We start from the raw sequence: 16681 nt of genomic DNA, 5'->3' as shown, positions 1-16681 counted from the left end.
TCTTGAAAAAAAACATTGAAAATTTTAATTTAACGGTGGGGGCTCGATAAGTTTTGATACTGGTGCCAATATGACACCCGAGTTATCCGAGTACCAATACCAAAACTTATTTATTTACTTTGTTTTTATTTTATTTTTTACTTTTATTTACATGTTTTTGTTACCTTTTAGTTAGTTTAACAGAAGTGTTTCTGAACATGTTTAATAACCCTAAATAGTCTAAAATTGGCAAAACTATTATTTAAATCAGAAGTATGTGATTTAGAAATAAGTAAACAAGACTATGAATCGGACCAGGCATTTGATGCAGACTTTTGTTAGTGGAGATTTTTGATACTCAGTGCTACGGATGATATATTTAACACAATGTCCTGATTACTCTGGATAATCAACAGGAATCAGTTTTCATTGTAGTTCCAGCACAAACTATTCACAGCCAAGTCTGTGGATTATCCAGAGTAACTGGGACATTGTTTCTGGAAAGATGTGTTGCTGTTGAACACAAACAAAATCCCATTCAGTGGAGGCATAAATGTCAGAGGCAGATATCTTAAAATCTCAATAAACAAAACCAAATGTGTCTTTTTGTAATTTGGGTGGATTGATGTTTTTCACTTTTTACTAAAAATAATCTCTCCCCAGCTCGTCTCTCATCGTTTCCTTTTGTAAATGCACTAAAAGACACTCATGGCAGATGTTAGCAGGTTTTTTTAATGAGATGAGACTTCCGCAGTCTGAGTGTTGACAATGTTTGTCCAAAGCCCAGCGTGAGCCTGAGTGGCTCAGTGGGCCGCGCTCCCACAGGGGGACGCCCGTGACCCCGCTCTTGTCTGCCACTATCACCGATAAACTCTAATTGTCTGCTACAACTGTTCACTGGCACAATGTCGGATGTTTTCCTCTATTCTCAGAGGCTGCAGACGCCAAACAGAACGTTTTATCATGCAGATAAAGGGCAGAAGGGGGGAAACTGAAAAGATAGGTCTGAAAGGGATGACCAAATGGCTAGCAGAAGTGTGGGAGGGGTGAATCCATTGAGTTTTGCATCTCCAGAATGGGTTTTTAATGCCTCGCTACAGAACCCAGACACTGGCTAATAGGGCCACATTTTCCAGAGGAGAGAGAGAAAAAAAATGTGAGGCACCCATGAAAGGGAAAGTGCTCTGATTAATATTGCATTAAATTAAACCTGAATTTTCTAGACTGTTCCTGGCCTCCTTTTTTTCCTTACTTGCCCTCTTTTTTAGTCTAACCCTTTTAATACTCTCCCTGACGCTCTTTGTGATTGCAAGTCATTTCCAATTCGTTTTGGTATTGATCTTCCAGTAGAAATCAGTTTTGTAATTAGCTGCAAATTAGGCCCTCTTCTGGAGGTGAGGCCTGTCCCACTGATTTATCACCTGCGTAATTCGCCCCGATTGGAGAGAAATTAAAATGAACTCAATTAGGCGACTGCTTTTGCTTTATGGGTCCGACTTGTAGTTTGGTGGGAGAAATTAATAGTCTCTTGTTGTTTAATAGTATAATGAAAGTAAATAAAGGTTATCCATTGTAATAAGCCCAGAGCTTTTAATAAGCGGTGGTTTCTGGCTGTCGTTTTTTTGCGTGGTGGTGGGAGGGGGTGGCTGTTCCCCGAATGCCTCTTAATTTTTTGAAATGAGGATGGATGGCGAGTGTGGTTTTAATGTCAGAAGGAAGGAGCAGGAATATACGGTTTCATACATCCATTTCATGAATACATGTCACAATAAAGGCAGCCTTCGAGACCGCGTCAGTCATTAAACATCAAGATATGACACAGAATTGGGAAAATAAACAACAAAAGGCAAGAAGAACACAGCGAAAATGAAGAAAAATCTAGGTATTGATTAATTCCATGTAGCCTTACTGTTATTCTCAATTATAGGGGATACAAGGAATGTGTTTTTCATCACAAAATCAATAATGTGTGGGAGTTTTCCTGGTGATCCCTCCAGCATTATACATGCTTGGTTGTAATCCAGTGCTTGGATATCTCAGACGTGTGTTTAATTAGCTTTAGTTTCTGGATATGGTTGGGGAATATTTGTGACAAAGGTGTTTTGTTTTATTTGTGTTTCATTCAGCATCACATGCACAATTGGGGTGTATTTACTGTATGTGAAGAAAAAGAATGGTGAGTGAGTTGCAGCGCTACTAACCTGTTCAGGTTTGATATGCTCCGATGTGGGGAAGACGTCAGGGTACGAAGGGCGTTCAAAGACCCGGTCCAACGCTTCCAGCTGCTGCTGGGTGAAGGCATCTGCCCTAAGGTGTTTCCGTAAACTCTCCACACTACCCTGAGAATCACTGTTTGGACCAGAACCATCTGAACCATCTACAAGAAGAAAGAGCAACAATCGAGACACTGACCCTGGGAAGCTGGCCTTTTTACTTCAAGCTATGCACTTTATATTCTCCTCATGTTTTTTTTTCTGTACCACCTCTGTGGGGGATCTGAGGAGGACAGGAAGGGATGGAGTGCAGGTTTTTTATTTTCCCCCGCTCCTTAATGGCTGTAGTGAGCCACTGGCTACATCACACAGGTTTTATCCTGCACCCCCCACCACAGTAGTAACACCATCATGATCTGAAAGCCCTCTGGTAATTGATGGATTACCATCACTTGCAAATATATACATGTTGTGGCAAGCATGTATACTAATGAAAGCAGCAGCTAGCCCATTATAGTGCCTTTTCATTCCTCCTTCTTTCCTCCCCAAAACACGACTGTTTTTTCTTTTTTTAAAAGCACAATTTCCCTTTCACAATTCAATACTGCTTTCATTCACTGTGAGTGTGTGGTTCCATTTGGAAACAGCAGCGGAGGACAAGAGGCTGAATAAAATCGTACAGTCTAGTTCAATCATCCTGCTCTCCAAACACAGGAATTTTCTCCCGACTCCTGACCTGATTACTTGACTGTTGGGAGAAGGATGCCTTAGCTTTTCCCATTGTCACTTGTGCGCGACGCTTTAAAGCCTTTACAGACCATCCTAGCATACCACCCTCCCTCCCTCCGTCTCTCCCCCCAGCCCTTCTCCATCACCCCCACCTCTCCTCTCCTGGCTGCAGTGTCTGTAGGTCTCCTCCCCAGATCCCAGAAAGCTTCAGCTCCCTTACAAATCTGTCATTCTAAATTTGCGGCAGATTATGTTCTCCCCTCAGTGGGAGAGTGGTGATATATGATATGCAAGGCCCCTATTGATTGCCTGATCTGGTGGCAAGAGGGAGCTGAAATGAACTTGAAATGAACATCATGCCTCAACTCATTGTGCGTATAATACTCCACTTAATCCCACATTTTTCTCTGCCATGGAATTCAATTGATCAATCATGTCTGTGTGATAGTACCATTTGGGAGGGTTATTGCCGTTCTATTCTGCTGCTTGACCTTTTTTCACCGGCTGAGGCCAGAGGATGAACCCGGCTCTCCTGTGAAGAGCTGAAGGAGCTATAAAAGTGGGAGTGTGTGTGTGTGTCTGAGCATGTGTGTGTGTGTGTAACCTGAAATTGTGCTGATAGCTGCAAAAATGGCAAGTAATAAATACGTCATGAGTTTGCTAACAATGTCTTGTTAACTGTTTATTCTATTTTCGCTGCAGAAATGAATGCAGGACTTATTTACAAGCGATGCAGCGATCCGATACGCCGGCTCGTTATCAGCGCCGATACTCTCCTCATTGTGTCGATCGTGTTTTGGCCATGATGTGATAGATCGACATTGAATTTTGTTTCTTTGTCACTGTAGTAATCAAACATTCAGTCATGGCAGGCTGCCCCATCAGGTTTTGGTGCTGCACTAATCTGTCCTCATGTTACTTTACATAAGGGTAAAGAGAGCACCGGTACTCGATATCAGCAGATACCCGTAGTTGAGGTATTGGTTTTGGGAGAGAAAAAGTTGGATTGGTGCATCACTATCGTTTACACTTTGAAGTATCATCTTTCATGTCGTTTAGCTTGTGATTTTACCCCTTACATCTCCTTATATTTGGGGAGGAAACAACCTTTTCCACACTGTATGTCACTCTCAAGTGAAAACCATACAACTCCAAATTTTGTGACACAAACTGAAGGATTACATGCTTCTCAACCGTTTCAAAATCCACCATATCATCTCAAAAAATTCATGTCTAGCTTAAAAGCTGGCTGTTTTCCTGGAAATTCATTCTGTAGTTTTCACACATGTGTGATGTATCTGTCTGTTTCAACCTTTTTTATGAAGCTACATTTGCTCACACTAAGTGATGAAATCAAACCCAAGATGTTGTGTTTTTAGAGCTACGCCATTGCATCAAATTGAAAATATTCTAGTTTTTTTTTAGTGTTTTGATGCATCATTTTATACACATTTACAAGATATTTAGTAGTGTTTTGAACTTTTGTATCTTGAAAGATTTTGGAAGAAGGTTTTGTGGTTTTCGAACAACACACGACCGCAAAACATTATGTTTTTAAAAATGGACACACTGGTGGGATGCAGTAGAATATAAAGGAATCAAGAGTTTGATGAGAAGATCAGCAACACTCACGTGTCTGAGTATTTATGAAGTTACAGTCAGGAGGTTAGCTTAGCTTAGCATAAGCTAACCTGCCAGCACCTCTAAAGCTCACTTATTGACATGTTATATCTTGTTTGTGCAAATATCGAGGTGTAAAATCCACAAGTGGTGGATTTACTGTGAGCTGCTCCCCCCTGCTTCCTGTTTTTATGCTAAGCTAAGCTAACCGTCTGTAGCTACATATCTAATGGACAGACATGACTCATCCAACTCTTGGGAAGAAAGTGAACAGGTTTAACTGCTACATGAGGAAAAAACCACAGCTTTCTGATCTGCTGCTCATCTGAACGTTTGGGTGCGTTCAGGTGAATATTCAGCCTCAGTGAAGCCTCTCACCTACTAGAGCTGCTGCTTGTCACTGTATCAAACTCAATTGTTCTCTTTGCTACCAAAGCAAATAGACTCATTAATTACTTTCCATCAGCCGACCCGAGCCACAACACCTGATCAATACCCCCCCCCCACCACTTTTGTCATTCACCACTGTGGAATACACTTCCCACACACAAGACAAACCATCCTGGGTCAACCTGCACACTCTTCCTCCCACTCAGACTGAGGACAGTCCCATCTGCCCTCCCAGCTACTGATCCCTGTCTGACAAATCAGCACCGACTGTGTTGTGGTTATGAAGATGATTCTGGTGCAATTACACGTCCTCCAAATTAAGTTAATGCAGCCTTAATAATTTCGAGACTGTCCTCCAAAGAAAAATAGAAAAAAAACAACAGTGCTCAAACTTGGCAGAAAATGTGACGCTGTGGTATGAATCAGAAATCAACAATATAAAAATCTGATGTTGGGTTATTTGTTTTCTATGTTGGCTGTCAATCAAATATGATCACCTGCACACACCCGATAAAGCAGATTAGTTGAGTTTTTGGGCATTAAATTCTTATCAATTTGTACCAATTCTGTTTTTTTTTCTAACTTTAACTTTGATTTTTGCTTATTTATTCACAAATAATCAATGTTGCAGAGAAATATTTACCATTTGAAATAGTTTTAAGGTGCTGTTGAGTGTCTATAAGCTTTTTTAACGTCGCTACAAGAAGTCAGATCCATTATTTGGACATTTCCAAATCTGCCCATTATGCATCAGTGATACTAATCTTTGACCACAGTGGCTTTGTCGGTCCGTTACACGCTTGTCCCGCTCTGTGGTCGTTTATTGATCATCGGCGGAGTTGAGTGCATTCATCTTGACATCGGCCTGTATTAACACTCCAGTAACGAGGGAGCAGCCTCTATCAGATCAGATAACCAGCTCTATAAAGCAGACTCCTCTCTGCGGGTTTGGCACCCAGAAGTCGCGACCCCTAGCAGGAGGCTTCAGCCAACAGCAACTCTGGTGAGTGAGAGAGAGTCTGAGTGACTGCCCGCCAAACAAAAACAGAACAAATATCATGAATGAAGTGCAGACTGAGCATGAAAAATAGTTTTTTTCTGAAAGTCTGGCTCTAATAAAGGAAAAGACTGATTTCAGAATAAAAGTTGAAACTTTTTCACGCTATGAAAATTGTTTCTAAGTTCTTGTTAGAGCCACAGGGAGGTGAGCTGGCACCTTGAGGTCATGAAAGCCCCCCTCAGATGAATGAGCTTCCACCCCCCCCCCCCCCCTCCTCAGCCTGCTCCTTGTTTAAATAACATGTCAACATACATACCCTCTCGTTCCCTTAACACATTGTTATGTATTTCACAATAATACACCTCTATAATTTCCCGCCTGATTCAATTCCTGGCTAATGAAATCAAATTAAAACAAATTGGATGAACTCAGCTGCATTTTGTTTTTCTAATTGAATGTTTTGATTATGTAAACATAAACGAAATACTGTATTTGGGACGTGATATGCTCGTTCCGCATCACCAAAGATCTGGTGATTAGTGCTGAAAGGGATTAAAGACGATAAATTGATTGGTAGATCAATGGAAAATTAATCAGTTTTATATCGTTGTAGGAAGGAAATTAGAAGACGTCACTTTGTGTTCTGGGAAACTGCATTTTTTTTTAGTATTTTCTGACATTTTATAGGCTAAAAAAATGAATTAAGATATTCAAGATATCGCAGCCCTATGTCAGATTACAATGCAGAGGCTAACATTTTGGAAACGTTGCTTACTGTCGGCCATCAATTTTGCTGTGATGTTCCTGAGCTTTTAAAGGCTTTTATTAATCTAATTTGGAGGTTGCACTTTGGTGCTGACATTTTGCTGGGCTCTGAGTTCCTGTGTTGATTCACCCCCCCATCCTCCCAAAACAGATGCTGATACACAGAGCAGGGTGTGACGGCGGCCCGCTCCATCACTCATCTCCATCCACACACATCGGCTCAGTCCTCACGACGCTCAGAGAGGAGAAATAATTAATTCAACAGCTACTGAAGCACAGAATCACATCCATTCTGACTGCCACTGGCTATTGTTGTTGGCTTTTGAAATATATGATGATCATCTTATCATGAAATTTCTCTCTTGGTGTTTCTCCCATAAATCAAAGAAGAAAGCCCGACACAAAGCCAACAAAGCGATCAGAATGGCTGAAATTAAGAATCATCTGCAGGTCTGATTGTGCAATTTGTGGGGCCCCGCTCTGAAAGGAACGTGTGATATGACTTTGAAAAAGAGCCGGACACACTTCATGGACGCTGCATGTTCTCAACAGACCTCCCAGCTGCCTGCTCAGGTCAATTCAGCTCGCTCAGACGCTCACTAATAACAAGAAGGTGAACAAAAAACACGCATGAAAGCAGGGTTTGTACTTAAACATCAGATAACGTATGGAAGATTTTTTTATTATTATTATTTCAGCAGCTTAAGCTTATCCTTTGTCTTTTCTGAAGCCCACAGTGTCAGAGGCAGTGGGGGTGGAGGAGTTGGGATGTTAATCTGTGAGGTAATAGCTTTTCTCTGCAGAATTGCAAATTCTAATATATGTCACTTTGTAAAAACGCGCGGACAGCCGTGGTCACCGCAGACACCATCTCCAGAGGTCTCTCTCTCCCTCTCTCTCTCCCCCCACTCTGTCCGTCCGCAACAATGGCTGCCAAGTGTAACATGCTACTTTTAATTTGCAATAACACGTGACAATAGCAGATTAATGGCTCTTATGACACCTGTGTCCCTGAAGCTCCTCTTGCCGAGACCCAGTGTACATAACGTGTGTCACACTACATTATCTCTACATCCCTCCTGTAATGGGGGACCTTTTTTTAAGGGCACTGCTGACTTGGAAACTTAGGAGCTGTCTGGCTGCTTGGCAGAGAGCCACAGCGACTGCCTAAAACAAATACTCCGGGCTACACAGCCAATCCATTTCAGCGGGGCTTGTGTTGCACACCGCCTCCCCTCCCTAACCCTTCCACCTCCTTTCCTTCGCTCATTTTTTGTTCATGTTTTCAACCCTTGATAATGACTGCTTGTGCCATAATCATCATGAGGCTTACCAAGTTAAATAGGGCTCAGGCAAGCTACTGTGCTGTGAGGAAATTTAATCCAAGCATTAACTGGGTATAGACTACTGCTTACTGAGGGAAGCAAAATATGTCTGAATAGCAAACAAGGCAACTCTGAAACACAGAACTCTTTCAGCTTTAAACCAAAACTAACCACGAAACACAACGATAGCTGCACAAACATGCTTCTTACTTCTGTTTGTTTGATTTCAGAGCCAGGATTGTCCATATACTGAGGTCTTATATGTGGCTTTATTGCCCTTGTTGGTTAGAAAAAAGACTAACCAGTACGCTTATGGTTATAGCATTTGATCATTTCCAGACATATTTCTTAAAAAGTCCTAAAATGTCTTGTTTTTTCAAAGTAAATGTAACAAAAAATGCATGAAAGAAGGTCCCTTGAAACAGTTGATGGTATCTCTGGCAAATATGGCAAAATACACCTAACAATACACCCCAAAAATAAGAATGCATGGTTATACAGGGCCATATACACCCCCAGGTTGTGACGCACTGGAGCTGCGGCCTAAATTTCAAAATAAAACTCAATTCTCACCAAAATCGGAAATTACTCATGGTTGCAAATTCTCCACACCCCCCCCAAATACAGCGGACATAACTTAAGTGTCCTAAATGACAGCTGCAGCCTTTTTTCAGAGGACACTTCAGTTGCAAAATCTTGAAATTCAGATGTTTTTTTTGTTTTCGGGGTAAGGTGCACTTTAAGAGAAGACAGCAACAGGACAATAGTGTCTACAGGGATCGTATGTAATATACTATTCTTACAAACTGTGGCTCGAGGGGAGACATTGCTTTTTTGCAGCCGTGTGTGTGTGTGTGTGTGTGTGTGTATGTGTGTGTGTGTGTGTGTGTGCGTGTGCGGGAGGCCAAGGCCTGGGGTTTATGTTTTGGAAAGATAAAGTATCCCTGACCCTGTGGTTCCAGGTAGGCACCAGCTGGCCGTTGAGAGAGTATATAAGAACCACAGCTCCCTCAGTACAAGTCCTACCCTGACGCACACAACACACAAGCGCACACACACACACACACACACACACACACTTTTCTTCTCTTTCATCGTAATGCTGGCCGAGCACCTAAATCACAGAAATGGCAGCACATCAGGGGAATCATTTGAGACTGAATAGCCATAGAAACATGGTGCTGTCACCTGGAAGACCTCCACAAAACAGGCCAGCTCTCCGCCTCACACACACACACACACACACACACACACACACACACACCTTATTCCTCTCTATGCCCTTTAATACCTCTTTGCCCTTCAGTAGCAATCTGCATAGAAATGTGTGCATTCTATCATTCAGTGACTAGACATTACACCCTGGCTAATATGAGAGGTCCTCGAACGACTGAAAATGAACCCTTGAAAACACCAGACGTTTGCATTATGCCTCCGCGATAGCATCTCTTACAGGGAAAGACTTGATTATGTCATTTGCCATGTCCACGTCATGCTGGTTTTTATATCTTTGCCAGGAAATCTACCTCTGACAGGTCATTAGTCATCCCTCCCTCCCTGCACGCACATAAAACATCAATTCCACTCAATATCCCGCAAACCCTCGTGCTTCTCAACAAACGGCAGAACAAAGAAGACGCTATGTAAACTACCGCCGTGCTCTGATTAGCTCTCATTCCAGAGCACACGGCAGAAATAAGGCACTCATTCCCCCACCCTGTTTGAAATAGCTGCCCCTTTTCAGCAGCCATACCCTCCTTACCCATACATGCTTGCATCTATTTAGTTATCCTCATCAGCTACTTATGTAGTGACATTAAGGAAGCCTATTGCTTACAGGACCAATAATCTATATCGCCTCAGGCCCCCTTATATCCACTAACCTACTACTTCAGCAGCAGAAGTGGATCCACTTTTGTTCAAGAAAAAAAAGAAAGGCCTCCAAAGAGCTATAGCGGCTTTCTTGACTGACCCGGGTGGTTGGCTACATCATCTTGACATGTAATTATCTAAAGCCCTTTAATCACTTCCATAAAGATTAATTGCAGGAGACAACAGCGGAGGTCGTGTCTTCAAATCAAAAGACTCCTTGGCAGATTGACACAGCGGTGTAACAGAGTTCAGACTTAGGTGTTTTATAGGGGTCATCTACTGGAACTGAAGCAGGTTTTAATGCTGTAATTGCAAGTTCAGCAAAGTGGGTTTTATAGCATAAAGCTGCAATGGATTCCATCTTTTTTTTAATTTTTTTTTAGGATTTTAGACATTTCTGAATGCTAATCCTGAGCAAGAAAAATTCTCTTACCTTCATCTCGTTTCCTCTTTTCACCATTGGATCGTGGAATACCCAGAATCCCATTGATGGAGTAGGATCCTGCAGGGTCATTTGAGGCGCTGGTTACAGGCGGAGAGGCTGTGCTTGGTACTAGGGGGGAAAGTACAGACATGAACGCAATGAATACATGCTTGCACAGTGTGTGCTAGGAGTCCATATGATGTTGCGAGCTGCACTGTTACCTATAGTGTGGCCTGGTGTCGACAGGGACGTCCCATCAGGAGACGGGTGGAAAGGCTGCTGGACTTTTGTTCGGATGATCCTGGGGAACAAAGGGAAAGCAGATGTCACTGCTGCTTTTCTATGACTTCTTCTCTTCCTGGAGATTTCCCAAACTGGCCCTAATGTGATTGTGCTGAGATATTGTGTGAGTAAGATATCAACTCATACGCAAGAGGGGGATCTGGTCAGTGGTTCCACCTTTTTAAAGGTGAGGGGTGGAGAAAAGTCTTCATTGCACTTTTGGTCTGGGTGATCTTGCAAACAAAGCATGAAATCACATCAATTCACCTCAATGATCAGCTTCACTGACTCTACCTGGCCCACACTAATCACCCCCGCCCCCCCCACTGTGGAGGGGGTTTCACTGGGGCTCGATCGTAGCCCTTTAGCAGCCCTTTGCCTCCCAGATCAAACATCTCTGTAGAACCAGAGGCCCCCATGTGCCAATGCGGATGAGGTCGTATTGATCGGGGCTTGGGGAGAAAAAGTTGGGGATTAGTCACACGGGCAAACAGATGCAAATAGAAAGCTATAAATTATATGTGACAGGAAAGCAATAGTTCCTTATTGCCTTGCACAAGCTTACGCCAGCATTAGATTCCTTTAATCTGAATGGCACTTGGGGAGAAAGGGAGCTGTCACAATAATTTGTAAACTTTAAAACTATTCATCATGAATGCCACGAGAGCTATTTTAGAGCACAAGGAGAAGAGGTCGATGGAGGTCTATGGAGCCTTTTGGGGTTGATTTCTTTGCACGAGTCAGATTTTGTTCCTTTGTTCTGTTTTTTTCTGCATGTATTTTCCCGCTCAGATTACATTTTTCTTTACACTCCTCTCTTATTTTTCTCCCTATTATCCAGAAAAATGCATCAGATGATTTGGATATTGATGTTTACTGTAGGTGCCAGGAGGCTTCAAGGGAATAAATCACACACTGTCACAAAAAAATCCCCTTGGAGGCAAAGCTACCTAACAACAAGCCTTCCCAGAGAGCTCATATTGATGTTTTCATTTTTTTCACTTCTCCCCATAACAGTTATTCGACCCCTTGACTTGTGTGTGCTACATAAATTCAAAGACTTTATTTGGTATCCATGTTCTTGATATTGAATAAGCAATTTGGGAGAATGAATTAATGACCTGGCTGTTGCTGAAAATCCCCTGAAGAAATATTAAAATTGCTTTCCCTTCTGAATCAATAATATCTAGCACCATTGAGGAGCTTTTTTTTTTTTTATGTCTACCAGCAGGGTCGCGTTACTTGTTGGTCGTGGTGGCCCTGACGCGTAGTACAACACTATCTCTGTCGCATTTAATAATGCATGCAGGGGAAAGGTGTTTAAATAGAGCATCCTCTTTTGTCAACAGTCCTGAGGTCAGACTGTCTGGCCTCAGTCAGGATCATCCAACTGGAAAAGACTCCAACTCCAGTCTTTTTATTTTCCCCCTGAATTGTCTTAACAGGGAAACACTTTGAGTGAAAACTTCTCGTCATTTATTTGAAGACAAACTCACTTTTCTTCTATTTTTAAGGGAACTTGAAGTAGTGTCAGCTGATCTGGAGTCAAGTGATTGAAGCACTGAGGATGTTTTCATTGATTTTCTGTGGACTGCTCCTTTTAGAAATTCAAATATTGAAATATTAACCTCCAGCTAAATCAAAACAAATGCGTGTGTCCTCTCATTTGTGCGTGTGCTCCATTGTGTGTGTATGTGCTACTGAGTTACAGAGCCAACCATTGAAATCTTACATTTCTTCTTCTACAAAAAAAAAAAAAAACAGCATTAAGCCATAATAGAAATTCTAAGTAGCTCTCATACTGTATTTGGCTGATAGAATTACAGTTCTTTGTATTCACAATTTAATTTCCCACATAAACAAAGACGCGTAAGTCTCTCCCCCCGGTCCAAAATGGAAAGCTTTAATTGGAATTGAAAAAAAAACTTTATAGGGTTCTTTTAATGATATTAATGTACGTTTTGAATTTATCACATACATGTGTCTGAGCCTCCTTAAATGGGGCTTTTTAAGCAGCCACGAAGCATGAAATGAATTTTCTTCAGCCTTTTTTCTCTATTTAAAAGATGTCTTGTGTGGAGCTGTCCATGCTCTCCCATCAGCTCATTAAAATGTAATGCTGATGCTGGCTCTATGGAACAGTGCCTCTTAACCAAAGTTCATCACCAGGGATCTCTGGTGGGGGTGGGGGGTGAGGAGGGCTGGGGGTGGTGTGGGGGGTGTCCTGGGCCCTCTTGCAGCTGCCTTTCTATGACTATACTGCTGTTTATGACTTTTATAGCATAAATAGTGATGCTTAAAATGTTAAATATGGATATTTTATATGATAATATGTCACATAAGTGAGTTTTAATGCCACAATCAAGACAAAATTGATGCACTTTAAAGCATCATCGTAATCAATATTAATTATAGCAAGATATGATTTCAATGCAAGGATTTAAATCAGGAGCCTTATTGATAAACAGGATGCTACAATATCTTTCTGTGCATTTTATTTTTCACCTTTTTATGTCACAAATTACAGCCAATCGGTTTCCCCTTAATTCAAACCATTTCTTCAAAATAAAATCTTGCAGAAAGGCCAGTATTTCTCTCTCTTTCTGTGCGGCAGCTCCAGCACATTAGATGTGCTAAAGAAAATTGGCCTGCTTTATAGCGCCACGGGATCTGGTCACCGAATATTGATCGGTTTTCATCTCGACAGATTCACTCAGTCCTGGATGTACTGCTGATTGTTGAGGGAGTTTGGTCTGAAAGATTGAATTGCACCTCTGAGACCGCAGGCAGCCTCGGCGTGCCGGGCAGCACAAAGTTGGTCAAACAATATTCAGTTGTGGGTGTTTGCGCTCAGCACAGACTCACTGTGATATGATCGGCCCTCTTCATTCCAGCGTTTGTTTGTTTAAACCAACTAAATTATTAAAGGGGGGGAAAAAAAGGAGAATATCCTAATTTTGCATCTATCTTTCAGGTTGTATTTAAATGTGTATTTCCTACCTGTTAATGGAGGAGACGCTGGGGACAGTGTCGTTGTCGCAGACGCCCTCTGCCAGCAGTCTGTCTCGGATCTCCCACGCGAACATGGTTGGGTTTTGTCTCTTGTAGTCTGCGATTTTGTCCACGACCTTTGGCGTGGCCACTTTAGGTTTGGACCCACCAATCACCCCTGGTTTGATGCTGCCAGTCTCGTAGTATCTGCAAAAAAATATTATTGTCCAATGAGACGATAGCTTGCAATATGTAAGATGTATTTCTGCCGAAGATAGACGATTTATATCATTTTAAACGCATAAACTGAGGATTGTGTCTCTGAGAACTACTTATTTTACAAGAAAGTGTCCAAAAGTCAAACTTTTCTGCAGCAAACCATCACACTTTAGGCTTTTATGAGTATAATTGGCATCTTTAAACATTCACGATGTCTCAAAACAAACACAAATGTCCTTAAAAACGAATTAAAATGCATTTGTGCATGCATGAACAGACGGCAGACATGACATTCTGTTAAATTGCTATTGAATATTTTCAATAAACACGAAAATACACACACATGAAATGGACGAGAAACCCAGCTGAACTCAACTGAGCTTCAAAAACAGTGTTTATCTGTAATTTAGGACGATTCAAATACAATTAAACCTGTTTAAAGATGAATAACTGAGCTTGTGCGTTCAGCCCCCCACCACCCCCACTGTATGGCTGTGTATTCAGCCACCTCCTCACACCCAGCAGAGTCTACCTGGCTGCAGGACTTGGCCGGGGACTCTTCACCCACCTGCCCAGGATCTTGCTGACGCAGCCGTGGCTGACCCGCAGCTGCCTGGAGATGTCGCAGGGCCGGACGCCCTGGTGGGCCAGCTCCACGATCCGCTGCCTCACCACGTCCGGGAGGGGTCTGCCGTTCACAAACACCCCGCCGAGCTGGTTCACACCTCCGTGCCCTACGTGGGATACAACAGCAGCACACACACAACCGTAACATTACATAAAGTCGTAGGGCAGAGGGAGGAAGGTGAGTGTGTTTTTGATTATAGTGGAGACAAAAAGGAGGAAATAGCTTCTATAATAGAGCACAACTAAAGCTGCCTTACTTGTTTCTATGGAGCAGGTGGATTTACATGCATTTATGGTGTTATGGAGAAACCTTTTAGGATGCACATAAACATTCCTGTTTGAAAATAATCTCGTTCATTTAAAAAAAACACCTTATTTTATTTTTTTAATTTCATGTAATCAGGAAGTTGTTTGCTGCCATCATTGGGCCGTCTGACTTTTCTGTGTTTTCAACGTTTCATTAATACAGTACAGTGACCAAATAATAATATTTTGTCTGTCATCAGCCATTATTCCAAATAATTAATGGATGAAAGAGGATTTAAGAGAGAGAGAGAGAGCAAAGAGTAGAGCTGATCACAGCACTGCCACTATATTTTTTTAAATGGAACAAAAATGCACATTTCAGCTGAAGATTTGTCTTATTTATATGCACGTTTTTGTTAAAGCTTGTTGGTCAGTTTTTTTTTTACTCCCTGTGTTTAAAACAAAGCAATTCATCTCTAACTTTAACCTTTTAAATTAATTACAATAATGTCTTTATAATAGTGTTTTTCGAAATAAAACAAAAACTGCTGAACACCTAATTATGCAGCACATATATTATTTAATTTATTCTATCTGTCACACTGTTACTGTGCAGCTTGTACAATTAAATCCAACCTTCGTTGACTCATGTGTATGTGGGCCTGTGCCATAATAATTGCTGTTTAATATAAAAATAATCAACACATTTATTTCCGCTCTCTGAAGTTTCTCACAGTCAAAACACAGAGCTCACATTTTCTTAGCAGCTCCGCGGCTCATGTCGGCTATTAAGTTGCACGCTCCCTCATTCTCCCTGCACGGTAATTTTAAATAATTGAACGAGCTTTGATTACTCATATTACATATTATTTAGTAAATGAAGAGGTCATCAATTATTCACACACGTTCACCAAATTACAAGTGGGCTAAACCACCCTGTATGTGGGCTTACGTTGGACCTGCAGACCATTTGCTGTTATTTGAATAATTTGAATAATACATGTGTAACTACTGTCCTGACTTATTAGGCCTAAACACACACACACACACACACACACACACACACACACACACACACAGACAGACACACGCAGACAGTGCGCGGGAAGCTGGAGGGTGATACACGTGTAAATTACAGAGTACCTGCCAACGCATGTTCTTTGTTTACTATGACAAGTTTAATTTCTGCATGTGCACAGAAATCCTGTCATTTATTATATATTTTGAGACATTTTTCAGCAGTATATCGGCTGTGATCTGCGCACATAAGACGAGCTGTGAAATATGAGATTATTTATTCCACTATCAGCCTTGTGTTTCCATGTTTGCCTGCATGCCAGTTTATTATCCTGCAACTGTTTGTTTTCATGCGCCAAGATGCTGTTAGCACATGAAACTCCCTGCACGCTCTCTGCTGCGGGCCTTTTTTATAATATGCAGAAATGACATGTTTCTCCTCGTTATTTCTATCCGCATACATGTAAGAGCTGCAGTGGCAGAGGAGCTCGGGTTGTGCTACTTACGGTGCATCGCTGTAAAGGGGTCTGCTTTGCAGTGAATATCCATTGGATAGCAAAGGAAAGACAGATAATCAACTGAAGTCGCCGTTTCGCCTCCCTGTCAAGGATGAAAATGTGAAGAAAAAAAGGTGATTCTACTCGATGGAGGGACTTAGTTTGCCCCCTCCACCCCCGCTTCAGCAGCCGATCTGACGGCAACTTCTTCCCCCAAAAGTTGCCTTTCTTGTCTTCAGCAGTCCGGTCCGGGAGCGGAGGTCTGGGAGGTCTGGCAGGTGGGCAGCATGACCGAAGGATTGTTTCTGGAAGACGACCTGTGTTTAGTTTATCGCTATTTTTTGTTTTTGTTCAAAGCCGCGGAGTGACCAGACGTAATTCTCTCAGCGTGCCGGCGAGCACACCGCGTTTCTGTCAGCGGAATGAGACGTTGAGGTCCAGAGCGTGCAGGGCCCGGTATCTCCTCAGTCCTGGTGGCCTTGATT

General features: G+C 42.0%; 1 protein-coding gene across 12 annotated transcripts in view; it reads right to left on the bottom strand.

Moving 5' to 3' along the window:
* pax2b (paired box 2b) overlaps nucleotides 1–16254 on the bottom strand; it is a 28098-nt gene extending 11844 nt beyond the window's left edge. For 4 of the 12 annotated variants that reach the window (XM_070926524.1, XM_070926525.1, XM_070926527.1 and 1 more), the window contains exons 1-6: nucleotides 16206–16248; nucleotides 14378–14543; nucleotides 13600–13797; nucleotides 10539–10618; nucleotides 10327–10446; nucleotides 2181–2356 (exon numbers count right to left, since the gene is read on the bottom strand). In XM_070926524.1, the coding sequence (XP_070782625.1) occupies nucleotides 2181–2356; nucleotides 10327–10446; nucleotides 10539–10618; nucleotides 13600–13797; nucleotides 14378–14543; nucleotides 16206–16248 (783 nt within the window). Of the gene's footprint in view, nucleotides 1–1253; nucleotides 1255–2180; nucleotides 2387–6189; nucleotides 6203–7322; nucleotides 7345–9595; nucleotides 9606–10326; nucleotides 10447–10538; nucleotides 10619–13599; nucleotides 13798–14377; nucleotides 14556–15954; nucleotides 15958–16205 lie in introns of all 12 variants that reach the window. The other 8 variants (XM_070926521.1, XM_070926522.1, XM_070926526.1 and 5 more) reach the window with 5 other exon arrangements.
* Between the last annotated feature and the right edge of the window lie 427 nt (nucleotides 16255–16681).

This window comes from Enoplosus armatus, chromosome 20, assembly GCF_043641665.1.
Source record: "Enoplosus armatus isolate fEnoArm2 chromosome 20, fEnoArm2.hap1, whole genome shotgun sequence".
NCBI lineage: Eukaryota > Metazoa > Chordata > Actinopteri > Centrarchiformes > Enoplosidae > Enoplosus > Enoplosus armatus.
The sequence above is the reverse complement of the archived record's forward strand: the minus strand, read 5'-3'. Positions and strand labels throughout refer to the sequence as shown.